Here is a 15,428-nt window from a genome sequence, read left to right as displayed (position 1 = left end):
TTCCCATTGGGGAGTGGGAGGCTACCCCACCTCAGCAGCTTCTGAGTTGTACCTATGGGACTGCCTCTCCTGGTATGTCCCACGGAGGACCTTACGGTCTTCAAATAAAAACATATTGGAGGCCCCGGGCCACAGGGAGGTTAGGCTGGCCTCAACCAGAGCCAGGGCTTTTTCGGCCGTGGCCCCGATCTGGTGGAACGCTCTGTCACAAGAGACTAGGGCCCTGCGGGACTTGACATCTTTCCGCAGGGCCTACAAGACAGAGCTGTTCCGCCAGGCCTTTGGCCAAGGCAGTCTGACCCCCTCCTTCTGTAATCCGCATAGAAGTCTAGCCCAACTGTTGCCATTAATTTGATTCTGAATTGATTTTAGAATGTATTTCAATTAACTGACTGTGATTTTATATAAACTGTGCTATTTTTACTGTTGTTAGCCACTGGCTGGGCGGGTGGGATATTATCATCATCATCATCAGAAAAACCAACCCTATACTGAGAGGAGAGGAGATCTAGTATGTTTAATAGCAGCTTAGGGGTGGAATGACACCTCAACTAGTCTAATTCCATGCTTCAAAACAAGGTAAGACAACCTGCCTTTTTATCCCCCTCTCCACCGCCAAATCAACACCTACAACCTGGAGCTCAGTATGCTACAAGCAAAGACCAGGTGCACACAGACTCTAATGCAATAGCTCCCCACAACTGCCAGTGGTGCAACTATGTAATTATAAATTTGGTTAGGGAACTGGATCTGGCCGGGGGTCACCTGGCTGTCACCTGCAGCCAGGAATCACAGAGACTTGGAAGCTGCAAATGACGGGAGGCAGTGCAAGACCCAGTCTGAGCGGTGCCTCCTTTAAACAATAAAAACTATTGGAAAGCGAGAAAACCAAACTTCCAAGATTTTGTGCTTTGCATTGGACAAGATCTGACCACACATTTTCTCAAAATATCTGCTGTGAACATTATTCTTGGCAAAATAAATAAATGCCCCCCCCTTTTTTTCTTGGTAAAATGTACAGTATCTGCATGGGCAACGGTGAAGGGGCAGCTAGAAAGCATGCTGTAATAAAAAAACCAGCTGCACAAGAGGAAGATGAGTAATGTTGACCTTTATTTAGATTCCTCTCAGGCACAAGGTTGTAATCTGACATCTGAGATTACCTCTTAAGGGCTACCTCTTAGGAATACTTTGTAATGCTGCAAGTTTAAAGGAAAGTAGAAATGCTTTGTTAGGTCACAATCCTGAGAATGTGACCTACCAACGCGATCCCTAAAAATGCTCTCCTTGGTCTGAAATACAGCCCCTTTATGTTTGGTGATATTTAAATGGGGATTTCCTAAAACGGATTTCAAACTGAAGTTCCTTTTTATTCTCAAAGGGGTTTTTCATGCAAAAAGTAATTTCACACGGCTCCCAAGATTCTTCTAAATGCAACACTTCGGCTGGCAATTAAAAGCTTATCTTGTCTTTCTGTATATCCTCTCCATACGATAAGAAGCATTTTTATTAAGCTTTTAAAACATTCAACGGATTGACAAAACCTGTTATAAAAAAGCCATTTTTTCCAGTTTAGAGATGCACATAATGACATTTGCATTCTCTTAGGTTCAAATGATTTATTCAGAATTGTTTAAATTTAGTTATACGTGCGGAAAAGTTTAATTACCAGCTATCTACTTGGTTGCAATATTACCCAGAGGGCTGCACTTCTTTCTTAATTAAAAAATATTTGAACTTAATAATAGAGAACTCTATTAAAACATGAATAAAACATTGCAAGCATGCAGGTCCTTAAAGTTTACTAAGTAGTTAGCAAATCAATTTCATTAAGAGTTGTTTGAGCATTTTTTCACTAGTCATATACATGTGGGGATTAGCAGACTTCTTCACACCAAGTTTCCACTGCAAAAATTCCTTTGACATGAAACCCTACACATTAGGCCGTATCTGCACCATCCTTTTGCCTTGCTCTGAGAAAGGAGGGAATGGAAGAGGAGTTATCACAAGCTTGCAAACTGCAGCTTGCCTGGTGGTCACCTGTAGCAAATGAAGTATCTCCTCAAAGTGAGAAAGGAGAGAAACTTTTATAAATTAAGAACTTGCCTCACTGTTGGCTCTTGAAGTCAGCTACACTCCATCCCTGACAAAAGAAGCTGCTGTCTCTTTAACTGGCTTCTTTCTCCCTGCTTCAATCCAGTCCACTATAATCTCCTAGGACTGTCTCAAATGAGCATGCTTTTGGGTAAAGGTTTCCTTTTTTCCTGCAGTATTACTACCAGGCCACCAGGGGCCGGATCTATTGGGCGGACCTCCCAGGTCTGCTGCTTCTCATTGCTTTCTACACGCTGCACTACAAGAGTTAGGGTGAGGTGTACATAGGTCCATTGTTGTCTCACTCAGGTAACAGCCCACCAATTCCCTCTTCTGACCAAACTAGGCAGACCACAGACCCCTGGCAGTGTGATCCTGAGCCCTGAGTTATGAAGCACTTTGTAAAGCAGGGATGGTATGATAAGACCCATCTCAGTGCCAAGTCTACAGTTGCAGCTATGCAGACTTAGTATTGTTCGTGTCTCCGCTATTCAGTTTGCCTACATCAATTCCAGCCCAGAGCCACGGTTCAGGCAACACAACCACTTTAGGAAATATTATGATTATTGGTAAATTTTGCAAATTGGTTAGCGTGCCAAGTAGCATTTTCAATTTTGAATCCTGTCTTTTTATTTTCATGAATTTATTTCATAAAATATTTGTTGACTGATGGGAGTCCAATCACCTCTGGAGGGCCACATCCTTGGTCAAGAGGGAAGAAGTGGCAGAAGTCACAGAACAGAGTCTGTATCTACAATTAGTACACTTAGTGACTGGGCTTACATGCATTAAACAAATACAGTCCACTAGAAATGAATCTGAAGAGACATTACAATAAAATTGTATATGCTGCACAGCAAGACATTTAACTGTCCAAAAAATGTCAGAAGAATCTGACAGCTTAAGAGCGGCCACCTCTAACACAACACACATTCCATTTTAAAACTCTCTATTCATAGCAGACTATTTAGCACATAAATTGAGTGAGGAAATCTTAACTGTTAAAAAAGGTACAAAGTATTGTCACCTTATTTGCAGTGGACTAATTTGTTCTTGCATAACTGTTGCTGTAACGAGAGTACACAGTGGGGAAGGGAGTAAAACCACATGAGGGAGAAGAATCAATTTGATGGGCATGAGTATAGTCCCCAAAATAGCCTGGGGATTTGGTATATGACACTACCTTACTGTTAGCCTTCAATCATGTCATTTATTATTTTTCTGGATGGCTGCAGCGACACTACGAAGTGTAGAGACTAATGATCTCATGAGTTCGCCTGCAGATTGCTATTGAAAATCTGTCAATTTTCCTCTCCAGGACTTCAGTCGTCTAAACTGAACCTGCATTGGTAATTTACAGACTTCAAAAGTTTGCCAGTGATTACAATAAACTTGCCCTGCTTGGAAGTCTGAGCTACCACCGTTTGTAATGAAAATTTCGAGTCATATTATTTCACCCACCCGAACCCCCACTATGGTAGCAACTGGAAGGCTAATTAATCAGAAGAGTACAACTGAAAAATAAGAACAAAAGTGCTGGCACTGATTTGGATCATCAGACTATCCAGGCCAGTGCAGTGCTCTCCAAAATGCTCACTATGAGCAGCGGCCCATGGCAAGCTCACTAGGTCAGAGGCAGCCAACATGGTGCCTCCTCCAAATGACATTGGACCCAACTTCCATCTACTCCGGCTAGAGTGGTCAATGGTCAGGGATGGTGGGAGTTGCAGAAGCACAACATATGGAGGTGCATTCAGTCCACTCTTCTCTCTTCTCCTTTCTTATTGCGACTGGGACTTGCAGAATTGACAGGGACATAAACTGGCCCCTAGTTCACATTAAGGAAAAAAGAACCATGCTAGTGAGTCTGCTGCCCAGACTATAAAGTAACAAACCTATTCAGTCATGATTTTCATTAATGAAGGCTAAGGAGGATGGGGGGAACCTACACGAGTGAGCCACTGAATTAATCTGCATATTTTCACTGCACGTGCAATGGACCAGGTAGTCTATCGGGTCCAACCTTCACAGGCTCACCAAAAATACATTCCCCTTAGCACAACTGCAAAATGTGTAACATGATGGTCCTTTCAGAGCAGATAGTCCCAAGTGGCTCATACAAGTCAAGTGCCAAAAAATCCTTTCTCGGCCTGCCACTAATCCATGAGCTGAAGAGAAATTTATTCCCAGCCAAGAATCAGATGGCATTCAATCAGATGGTGAATGGCTTTTCCTTCATGCTCACCAAGGACAGCAGTGCATATAACCACCCACTCAACAACCCCTTTTCAATCATCACAATTCCAAAAGCTGCAATGGCACAAAAGAGTCCCCAAGATCTTAGGGATATTTATTTGAATTGATTCTGACTCCGGAAGACTCCAGCTAAGAGATAAAGCAAAAATCTGAGATACTTTCATAACTTTCTTGAAACTAAACAATTTTGTTTGTTTCTTCAACTGTTCCAGTGAGCTTTTCCCAGGCGTTTATACCCCCAGTCTTGATTTACAAGCTATATTTATTATTGGCCCATTGGTATTCATTAGTTCTTCTACCCACATTCTTCTCTCACTGTCATCTTTGTAACAAATGTCAAACTACAATTGGACAGATTGCACTCATTCAAAAGATTTTTTAAAAAAATACCTCCAAATGTTCTAAACTTAAATCAGTCCTTGACAAATCTTGACATGTGGATTGACAAATCATGAGAGATTTTTAAAAGCACAATAGTTTCAGAGAAACTTTGTCTCTGTATTTTCTATCTTCAATATATTTGCTGTAACATTTTTTGAATTTGATTCGGTAGCCTATGGGCAAGCAACTTAAACCCGCATCTGGATGTACATTAAATTGCTTCACAGGCCACATGCTGTCTATGGCTTATGCTGTACATTCTTGATCTTAGGTGGGAATCCTAACCCCACTTACATGGGAGTAATTCCAATAAGAAGACATTTTTAGGACTGTGCTGTTTTCCAGTTGCTATTCATAGCCCTACCTGCCATGAATTTAGACTGTTCCTTTGTGACCTTGATTTGTTATTAATTTATCTTTGCTTTACAGATTTATCATGCTCTGTTATTGGTCACTGCCCTGTACTGGGCCAATGAGTTCAAATATATGAAACCAAGTTCGCATCACTAGGTGCAAAGTGGACATGCAGGGATACGCAGAACCTGCAATGCCCTCTTATTCAAACAATATAGATAGAAAACCTTAATACTTTCTCCATGCTCCAAAACACTTACAGGAATTTGGACTATCAGATTTGAATTCTCCTGTGGGATTTCTTTGAGGGATTTTCTGCTGATGGAAGTTCTTAATGGACTGGTTGATGTACCCTTTGAGACAAAAGATGCCTCCATCCTGGGCTCAGGCATGCTTCCTGTTGGGGACAAGCAGGAAGTCGGCAACAAGTTCCTTTGGATGTTATCTGCCTTTCCTACCATCACAACTGAATCTTCTGTCGTTGGCGACAGTTCCTCACTGGTGTGCTTTGCATATTCTTTGTTTGTGCTGTTTTCTGGACTTCTGCATGTCATCTGGAGTGGGATCTCTTTGAAAACTGCAAGTTCAGATGACCCTGATAATGAGGGGCTGGTCGGAGCCTCTTGCATAAATTCACTGTCGTTATCATCCTAGAATACATAAAGACAACAAAATATGAATGATACCCAAATATGGCCTGTTTCACAATTTCTTACTATTTTTCTCATTCAACATAAATGCAGAGTATACACACTGCTGACATCTGAAAGTCTGCCATATTCCTAACTTTTCTGTTTCAGGTGGCTTTTAGGGAGGCAAAGTAATTATTTTTTAAAAACAACAACAACAACAACCACCCTGCTTTAAATCTCCATTTTTGTACCTCAGGCTTTGCAAACCTTTGCTTTTTTCTGCATTCTCTCCTTCCCCAACAACCTTCACATACCTACACACAATGCTTAGATACATTCCTCATGGAGAGTTGCATCATTCCCCTTAGTAGGGATTTCAACAAGGCCTCTCTTTTCCACAGATACACACACTTTTATTTACCATATGGGGAAATACTATAACATACACTAATATAATTTGGCAGATTGTATATACATCAATATCATATTCTGCAATATCACATTTTAGCTGACACTGGCCCCGTATCTTCACACTACCCACCAATACACATTTCTATTTCTGCAAGTCTCCCTTGTAGTTTTTTTTTTTAAAAAAAAACCCTATTCAATCATGCACCAGTGCCAAAGCTTCAATAAAGTATGTCTGATTAACTGTAGCACGACATATGTACACTGAAGAGACTGATTTCCCCAAGGATATGGCTCTTCTATTGCAGTGCCACATTCCTTGAAAGAAGATGCAGATGGGTATCTGGACAATAATTTCTGGATACAGAAAACTGATTGCTCTTGCTCAGTTGTAATTTCTAAAAGATCATTCTTGAGAGCCCACTTTGGAGCAGATGGGACCTAGTCCTTTGTATCCAGATCTTTAATGTTGAGAAGCCAGAGTTAACATGCTTTGTGAAGAGAAGACAGTCTTACTCATTTAAATGTGAATGAGAAGAGTGGGAAGAGCTTCATAGGGTGAGGGCTGCAATGCTGCACACTGTCATGGTAATATAAATCCCATAGGTTTTTAAAGGGATCGACAGTATTTAGAAATTGTAACCTGAGGAGTATAATGAGAACGTGGGCCAAATCTTAACACTGACCCCGCTCCCCCACCCAGCAAAATGGGCAGATCTGGACAGAGGAAAGCAAAGGTGATGGTGGTGGGAGGTGGAGGGAAGCAAAGGCACTCTGCGGCCAGTAAGATTTCCAAGTTGCCCATGCCAGTGAGCAAGCCACATACAGAAGCTTTTAGATGGGTCAAGGTACCATCTGAATTGCTCTGGCCTACAGAAAAATTGCTGTTGGTTTCCCTGTAGTTCTGTCCTTTGGTCAAAGGCGGATGGTGGTAAACGGCAAATTCCCTTACGTCCAAAGGAAATTCATTTTCTGCATCTTCAAATAGCCTTTCCCCTGATCTAGCATTTTTCTGGTGTATGTCATTGCACAGATGATACGTTTGGTTAACTTGGGTTGCCCCGTTCATTTTCAATGAATGGAAAACTTTCTCCTTCTTTTAGGTAAGTCTACAGATCCAACAGGACGTGGGTGGCACTGTGGGTTAAACCACAGAGCCTAGGACTTGCCGATCAGAAGGTTGGCAGTTCGAATCCCCACGACGGGGTGAGCTCCCGTGGCTCGGTCCCTGCTCCTGCCAACCTAGCAGTTTGAAAGCACGTCAAAGTGCAAGTAGATAAATAGGTACCGCTCGGCTGGAAGGTAAACAGCGTTTCCGTGTGCCGCTGTGGTTTGCCAGAAGCGGCTTAGTCATGCTGGCCACATGACCTGGAAGCTGTATGCCGGCTCCCTCAGCCAATAAAGCGAGATGAGCGCCGCAACCCGAGTCGGCCACGACTGGACCTAACGGTCAGGGATCCCTTTACCTTTACAGATCCAACTGCTTACCTAAAAGAAGGAGAAGCAAATAATGAAGCTGAACTTCAAAGCAGAGTTCAGATAACTTGCTGTATTGGCCCCTGAACATAGATTGCACATTATTCTCATTACCTTTGTTTGACACAGGACAGAGTTGTTGTTCACGTGTACAATAATGTGAATTTTGCTATTGATTTAAGCATAGAAAATGGATGATTTGTGTCCAAGGGAAAATCCACAATGCATACCCATTCCAGTTTATTTTTATGTAGGAAATAAAAGTAAACCAAAGTAAAACTTAAATGGGAAAGAGCACAAAGTGACAAATATCTATAAGAATAAACATCATTATAATTCAGTCCTTTTCCTAATTAGTAACTGGTCTTATCTTTCTGGATTATAACTGGCAAAGAGAATATCTTGGTATTTGTGAAGAACTCCAAAAACAGAGACCAGATGATGGCTATGATTTAAAATTCAGTATGTCAACTTTAACTGGCTTAACCCTAAAATCATAGCATTGTAATATAACTAATGATACTTGTCAAATCTAAGGTGAAAAAATAACCAAGAGATACAGGAAGGTAGGGTTATATCTTTGGTTATATTTAGCATGCAAACTGCAATTTTCTCAGGGAGACATAATTTTGCAAAAAAAAAAAAAAAAAAAAAAAAAAAAAAAAAAAAGAAGAAGAAGAAGAAAAAAGTTTTATCTTCCTAGCTGCAATAGAACTCGCTTGTACTTCTAAGTTAGTGGAAAGAGATTCAAATGATAAGAAATGATTTCCATAATTAAATAGGCAAGAGTCTGGAATGTTAATAAAGGCAGAGAAACATAGCGGTTGCCATAACAACCTGATGTAATGGCTGATTGACATGACAATCTGCTGAATTTTTGTAATTATAGCAGCAGCTGATGTTTCCAGTTACGTTATTGGTTCTTTTTCAGTCATCTTAGAGCTCAATATTTTTCATACTGCCAAAGCTGCAAAATCCTTCATTACATTCCTGCAGGTGCCACCCATGTTAAGGGGTGAAAGTCTAAACAACCAGCATTTTTTTGTTTTAAAAATCAGATTATTATTTTTTGGGGGTGGGGAAATCATGTTCTTCACATGCCACTGCACTGTGAACTCTCATCTGCAGTGTATAATGCATATCTAAAATAGAGAAACTATCTCTCTCTTTAAAGGTTTTTAAAAGGGGGGGTACATCAACTAACAAGAAAACAAGGCAAAAAAGAGTGCAAAAAGTTTGCACTATGCATCAATTTAGTTCACAAGTGTTTTAGAAGTGTTGCACAACATTTTTAACAAGGTAAAGACTAGAAAAAAACTGAAATTGATTGACCATTCAGGACAGATGTTTATGAGGGGCACTAGGCCTTGATGGCCTAGAATATATTTCCAATATGCATTCGCTCACAGCATTAGAACCGAGACAGTTTGGTAGCTATGTTACGTATGCCACAAAGCAGTTTATATCAGATGCAATGTGCTGGTTGAACAGGCCAAAACATCAACGTCAAACAACGTTGTACAGGCACACAGTTGAGAGCAGGAGTAGATGAAGTTGCTTTCAAATCAGTTATCTTGTCTTGATATGATTTCCATATACTGAAAATGCATAGACGTTTCATTAAAAGTGTTCGACTAAATTAAGGGTTCAGTGTTATATATATATTTCTACAGGAATGCCTCGATCCAGGCCTTGGCCAATGACTCCCTTGTGTAGAGTTTCTCTACTGAAGAGGGTCTAACACCTGCACCTCAGATCAGTGATTTCTCATTCACAAATGGCATGTGCATGTGAGTGAAGCTCTTCAAGGGATCTGTTTTTGCTGATGTCACTGTTAAGTGTCAGTTCAATGCCTAGAGCAGCCAAGTGATCTCTCTCTCTCTCTCTAACACACACACACACACACACCCACACACACACACACCGATTTTTCTCTGAAAGGAGCTCCACTCCCACACAGCAATTTATTCACGAGAAAGAATGACAGATGATAGTGCCAATGCCAGTTGAGTACAGCTACATCAAACCAACGACCACCGAAGTAACTCACCTCTTCATTGCTCTCATTTCCATAAAAGTCATCTTCCATCTGAGCTCCTCGCCAAACCCCACTGATCTCTTCTTTTAAATCCACAGAAAAGCTGCAGCTTTCTGATGACAGGTTCAAGGGCTTCCCGTGAGGTGCTGATCTAGGTTTTGAGGAATAGGTGAAAACATCCTCTCGCCGGTCTTCAGCTGCTTGCTTGTTTTCACATGCTTCAACATCACTCAATGCCAAGTTTAAAAAACTGTAAGATGTTTCACTATCCTTCAGCGACAGATTGCTGGAATCCAGTTGAGAAGTTTCCTTATCAGGGAATATCCACTCATCTGTAAATAAAGTGGGGGGGGGGGGGAGAGAAGCAACACAGATAGTAACTGTTTCTATATAAAAATGTATCTTTCAGGAAAATTATCAAGCAAACGTTGAGTGCTGCTTGAGAAATAAAATGGAGATTGTCAAAAGTCATAAAACGAAGCTATAACATTACTACAGAATATAAGTGGATGTTTTAAACAAAGGATGCAGAACCTATGGCTCTCCGGGTGTTCTTGACCCACAACTGAACATCATTTCTAGCCAGATTGAACCTGGTGTTAGTACTGCATAATGCAGGACACAGTTATTTGTTGAAGCATTTCCTCACTTATCAACTGATCTAGACCCTGCAGTGAGTGATGTTCAGGGCTCTTCTCATTGCCCCATGGGTAGCAGGCAGCATCTACTGTACATGATAGTCTCTGTTACACCGGACTATGGAAATCTTCAACTCTTGGAGAGGCAGATAGGGACAATTTTACTAGGCTTCCATCGCCAAGTTAAGCCACATTCGTTCTCCTGAACTTTTGGAGAAAATTAATGAGTGCTGCATAACATTCCAGGTTGTTCTGTGTTTTATTAAAGACTTGATTCATAATTGTATTTTATCGTGGCTTCATGCCAAATGTTGTACTATGTTAGAAAATGCCCTGAGATCAGTGTATGTGGTGAAATCCAGGTCTATAAATCTGGTAAAGAAATTAATAAATTAATATATTCTGTGCACAAAGTATATAGCGAGCTAGTAAGCTATTTCCCTCCACATCTGTCACAGCTTTGATGTGTTACCTCTTGTTCCACCACACCCACCCTGTCTCCATAAACAAACCCCTCCCTCTGCACACCTGGCCCCATCCACTGTTTTGTTTCTTTGTCATGCTGGACTAAGACAAAAGCTTTGTTACGGGCTTATCTATATAAATAGTGCCCGATTCCTTAAAAATTATATGATGTGCTTCCTCTTCAAAGGAGTCGAATGTCCCAACCTCTACATTCAGCTCCACACACCCTTGTCCAATTTATATTTGAATCTCAAAAGTGCAGCTTTGAGCTGGCATGAAAAAATGTGTGAATATATCCATTTCACCAGATTCCCCCTGCAAGCAGGCAGTGCTAATCTTCTTGTTTTAAAACAAACATAAAGCCAATGAAATGGATTTAAAGATTGACTGTGCCAGATAAACATGGGACGGAGCTGTTTTACCATCTCGTTGTTAAATTATACTTTACTGTTTGAAATTATGTTAGGGGGAAATGTCAATGGGATTGATTAAGGGGGATCTCAGACAACATCTAGGGAAAAGAAGAACTGCTCAAGTATTCATCACTCCCTTATCTTCATTAGATGAAGCACTGTGCGGCTTGGTCACTACAGCTTGGAACTCCCTAGCTCCATAAACCAATATTACCCACCAGCAATAGGGTTTTTTTTTGGGGGGGGGGAGAGATACATAAAATACTAAACTGGAAGTTGCATTGCAAAAGCACCATGACCTGCTGCTAACAGTAAGGGAGAAAATAGATACCGGTAACACTGTCACTGAGCCTGAGTGACACAGCACAGGTAAAACAGAGATTTCCACTGAAAATTGCATTCCAATACAGAGGTTTCTCCATGCACAGGAATAGTTATCCCAGTTTGTGACATCATGATGCTCAGCACTGCTCATAGGAGCCAACTCCTAGGGGCTGGGGTCCCTTTGCCCTCCAAATAAAATACTTGAGGGGGCTATCCTCCCCAAGTCGATGAACACGGGCATTCAAATGGCATGTGAACAATTATGTAGAGTGGGGCTTACCTGCTCCCCCCAATATGGTATTCAAGTTGGCATCCCTGGCACTGCCCCAAGCCAACATTAGTCAGATGGTAAGGACACGCCATCTGAGAAACACATCTGATTTCTGACATTTATATTCATTTCAACTAAGAGGAAGCTGGGGTTTTGCACCATGCCCTATGTACACTTGGCAATGCAGATTCTCTTTCATTCAGTAGTTAAAGAAGCAAATGGTTTGGAAAATGGATGGTGATAGTCTTTTCTCTCCCTTTTAAGGCAAATATTTTGAGCAGGAAGATACACAACCCAGGGGTTTTACGAAGTGAAAAAAGAAGATAGCATGTAGGATTGCAGAATGCGATCTCACACCTGTTACACAGCTCGGCAACTAATGTGACCTGTAGTCAGTATATACTTGTTTACAAGTGAACAAGATGAGTGTTCTAGAACAAACTAAATCCTATTATCTCTCAGCCATGAATTTACTGGAATTCTTCCACTGGAAAAAAATAAATAAAATGTTTCCATATCAATTGTAATGAATAATTTCGTGTATCTTCTTAGGAAAAATATGTAAATTACAGTGTAATCACAGTATTGCAGCAAACAAGATAAATACAAGAATGATCACCTAAATGTCTAATTAGTTTCTCTGCAGAGTCAGATTTATGCTGGAGCTTCTAATTGCAGCCTAACATTTTAATGAAGGTTTCAACATGGCATAAATAAGACTGACGAATGATACACAATATTCATTCATTTTATTTCTTCCTTTGCCCCAAAACAATTTCCTTTTTGTAATGGAATTGCACACCTGCTTTGGAAGATACGTTTATGTATTCTCTGCCACCTATCTAAAGAATTTCAATTCTAAATTTGAAAGGACCTAATACGAAGCAATATGGATAATCTCTGGATTATGGGTCAAACCAAGATGAAAACCAGGACTGAGACAAATATATATTCTTCAATACTCTGGCATGACTTTTACATCTCCCTGATTTCTCCAAACTTCAGTGTGTTCCTTAGGAATGTTTTTTTATTGCCTAATACACTGTCCTGTTATTTATCTCTGAAACAACACCACACAGGATTCTAACATGAGACTGCAAATTAATCCACCACATAGGATTCTAACATGAGACTGCAAATTAATTCAGGCATTTTCTGTTGTCCATATATTACTCACTATAGACATATTGACTGCAGTATCAAGGGAAGATTATCAGCCATGTTCCTAAGAGAATGGGACTTATATATATACACTTTACATCAATTGTGGGTTACCTTTGCTGAATTACAACCCCCATAATCCTTGGCCATTAGACAAGCTTGCTGGGGCCAACTAGAACTTCAATCCAACAATGTATGGAGGCCCAAATGCTCCCCACACCTTTGTAAGCGACGGGAGGCAATACCAAGAGTGGTAAATAGGAGCAGTAAGAGATTACATAAATCAAGGTTCTTCCGTGTTTCTAAAAGTCCTGCAACTGTGTGTGTGTGAACTTTTAGGCTGTAGTTTGGAGATCTGGGCATGTACGTGACTTGTCTTTCTGCTTTGTGACGGCAAGGAGGTGTTGGAGAGGAAGGAATCACATTAGGAAAGCTGTGGGGCTAAGGATGGGATGGATCACAGATCATAAGGTTTTTGGCAGCATGGTGCCTGCTTCATACCTTTCTGAGTCTTGGACTCCAGTTGCACTGATAACCAGAAGCTCCTTTCAACAATTCTATCAACTAAAAAGGCTGCAGACCTTCTAATCAGATTGGAACTAGTCCCTACTACTGAGGCTTACATAATCTTGAGATGAGACCACCACAATGAATTCTACAAACGTTGGCTAGAGAACTACCATGAATTTGTGCATACATATTTCAGAGGCACTGAAAAAGTTAACCTGGTAGAGGTTGAAAAAGTTAACATTAGGCTTTCAGCAATTAGATTTTTTAAAAGACTTTAATTTGAATTATCAAATATTTCTGTTAGTTGTTCTGAGACTTTGACAAGAGCCAGGTTATAAATTTAAGTGAATAACAGAAGATGATGCTTCGCTTGGAGCAGAGGTGAAGTGGGTCAGGAAAAGCTGAGGGGAAAATTCTGTGCTGCCAGCAATGTCCTAATTTCTTTGTGTCTCCATTTTGCCTCTTCCTGCCTACCATGTGATGGATCTGGACTGTTTCGTATTGTACACCTTTGCACACCTTAGTTGATTTAGGTCATTATAAAGCTGACCAGAGTGACTAGGAGCTAACAATGTGGTGGCACAGGTTTGATTGGTATGTACAGGAGACCAATTGTTCATTAAGTAGCTGTCTCACTGCCCAGAAGACAAACTGCACGGCAAGCTAACCACTTTGGTTTTTTATTTTTAAAAATGAAACCTGCTCCATAGAGATATCGAATGTAATAGTATGAAAGGCAGACATTAGTAACTAACTAGGACAAGTAAAAAGTTTCACTATTCTTGATGATTGGGTTCTTTTGGTGCTTAAATTTAATAAGGGCTTACAAGAATAATTTATTTTTAGTTCTTTCTCTTTAATCATGAAAGCATGGGAGTTCTTTATTTATATGCACTGCTCTGGTAGTCTTCGTTTAATCCTGCAAATCTTTATCAATGCTCTGAAGCAAATTCTGTTGCAGGGTGTTTGATTTCCATAATCCCTGCAGTGCAGACATTTATGTGAATTGCTTTAGAATCCTTTGAAACAAAGAGATTTATTCTTTTATTTGGGGACAGCAGAGATGCTAAAGCAGTGTTTCCCAACCTTTTTTGGGCAAAGGCACACTTGTTTCATGAAAAAAATCTCGAGGCACACCACCATTAGAAAATGTTGTTGCCCAAGCGCGGCTACTGCAAAGAGTTTCCAAAACAAGGGCAAATTCTCAGTGCAAGAAGTGGGCGCTGCCAGGGGAAAGCTGGAATGGGGGGAAGGAAGGTTTCCCCGTTTATCCTCACCCTCACGGCCACCAATAAATAAGCAGGTCACTCCGCATGCCAAAATGAACTAACCGCCTCGGAGCCAAAGATTTTGGAAAAGGCACATTAATTTTAAAGTTACTGTTCAAAATGAAATCGGAACAATTGTCTGTTCAGACAGCAACCCCGCTAAGGGAGGTTTCCACAAAAGGCGAGGGTGAGAGGGAAGAAATGTCAACTTTTCTGGTTCTGCGCTGGGAGAGGGGAATCCAACGAGGGAGTGAAAATGGAGAGCGGAGGGCGCCCGAAAAGACGCGCCACCTCACTCCTCTGGTCCCGGAGCGAAGAGCAGCGCGCCCGAAGAGAAGTGGGGGGCCGCCTCCTCGTCGCCAAGCGCGCCCCACCCCGCTGAGGGGAAAGCCGCCTCCTCCCGGCAGCAACTCCGGCGGCGGCGGGTGGGGCTTACTCCCGAGGAAGTCTTTCCGCGAGGGGCGCGCGAGGCGCTCGTCCGGGAAGGGCCAAGCGGGAACGGGCGACTGGGTCAGTCAGGGCAGCCGAGCCCTCCGGCCACCCGCCTCACCTGGAGGCGCGGACGGGGCGCCGGGGCGAGTCCCCGCAGCCCCTCCCCGTCCGGCCCGGGAGGAGCTCCGCTGCCCAGCTGCTTCCTGCCCGCCCCTCGCCGGCCGCCACTCGGCCTGCGCACCCCGGGAAAGGCCGCCCGACTCGCCCGCCTCCCTCCCACGGCACACCAGGCAACATCTCGTGGCAC

General features: G+C 41.8%; 1 protein-coding gene across 5 annotated transcripts in view; it reads right to left on the bottom strand.

The window, feature by feature from the left end:
* Positions 1 to 15,428, bottom strand: part of CFAP20DC (CFAP20 domain containing) — a 151,378-nt gene that overhangs the window by 56,423 nt on the left and 79,527 nt on the right. For all 5 annotated transcript variants that reach the window (XM_083723738.1, XM_083723739.1, XM_083723740.1 and 2 more), the window contains 2 exons: positions 9,652 to 9,971; positions 5,346 to 5,735 (listed from right to left, as the gene is read on the bottom strand). In XM_083723738.1, coding sequence (XP_083579864.1) covers positions 5,346 to 5,735; positions 9,652 to 9,971 — 710 coding nt within the window. The remainder of the gene's footprint in view (positions 1 to 5,345; positions 5,736 to 9,651; positions 9,972 to 15,428) is intronic.

This window comes from Podarcis gaigeae (genome assembly GCF_964106915.1).
Source record: "Podarcis gaigeae genome assembly, chromosome: 2".
NCBI lineage: Eukaryota > Metazoa > Chordata > Lepidosauria > Squamata > Lacertidae > Podarcis > Podarcis gaigeae.
The sequence above is the reverse complement of the archived record's forward strand: the minus strand, read 5'-3'. Positions and strand labels throughout refer to the sequence as shown.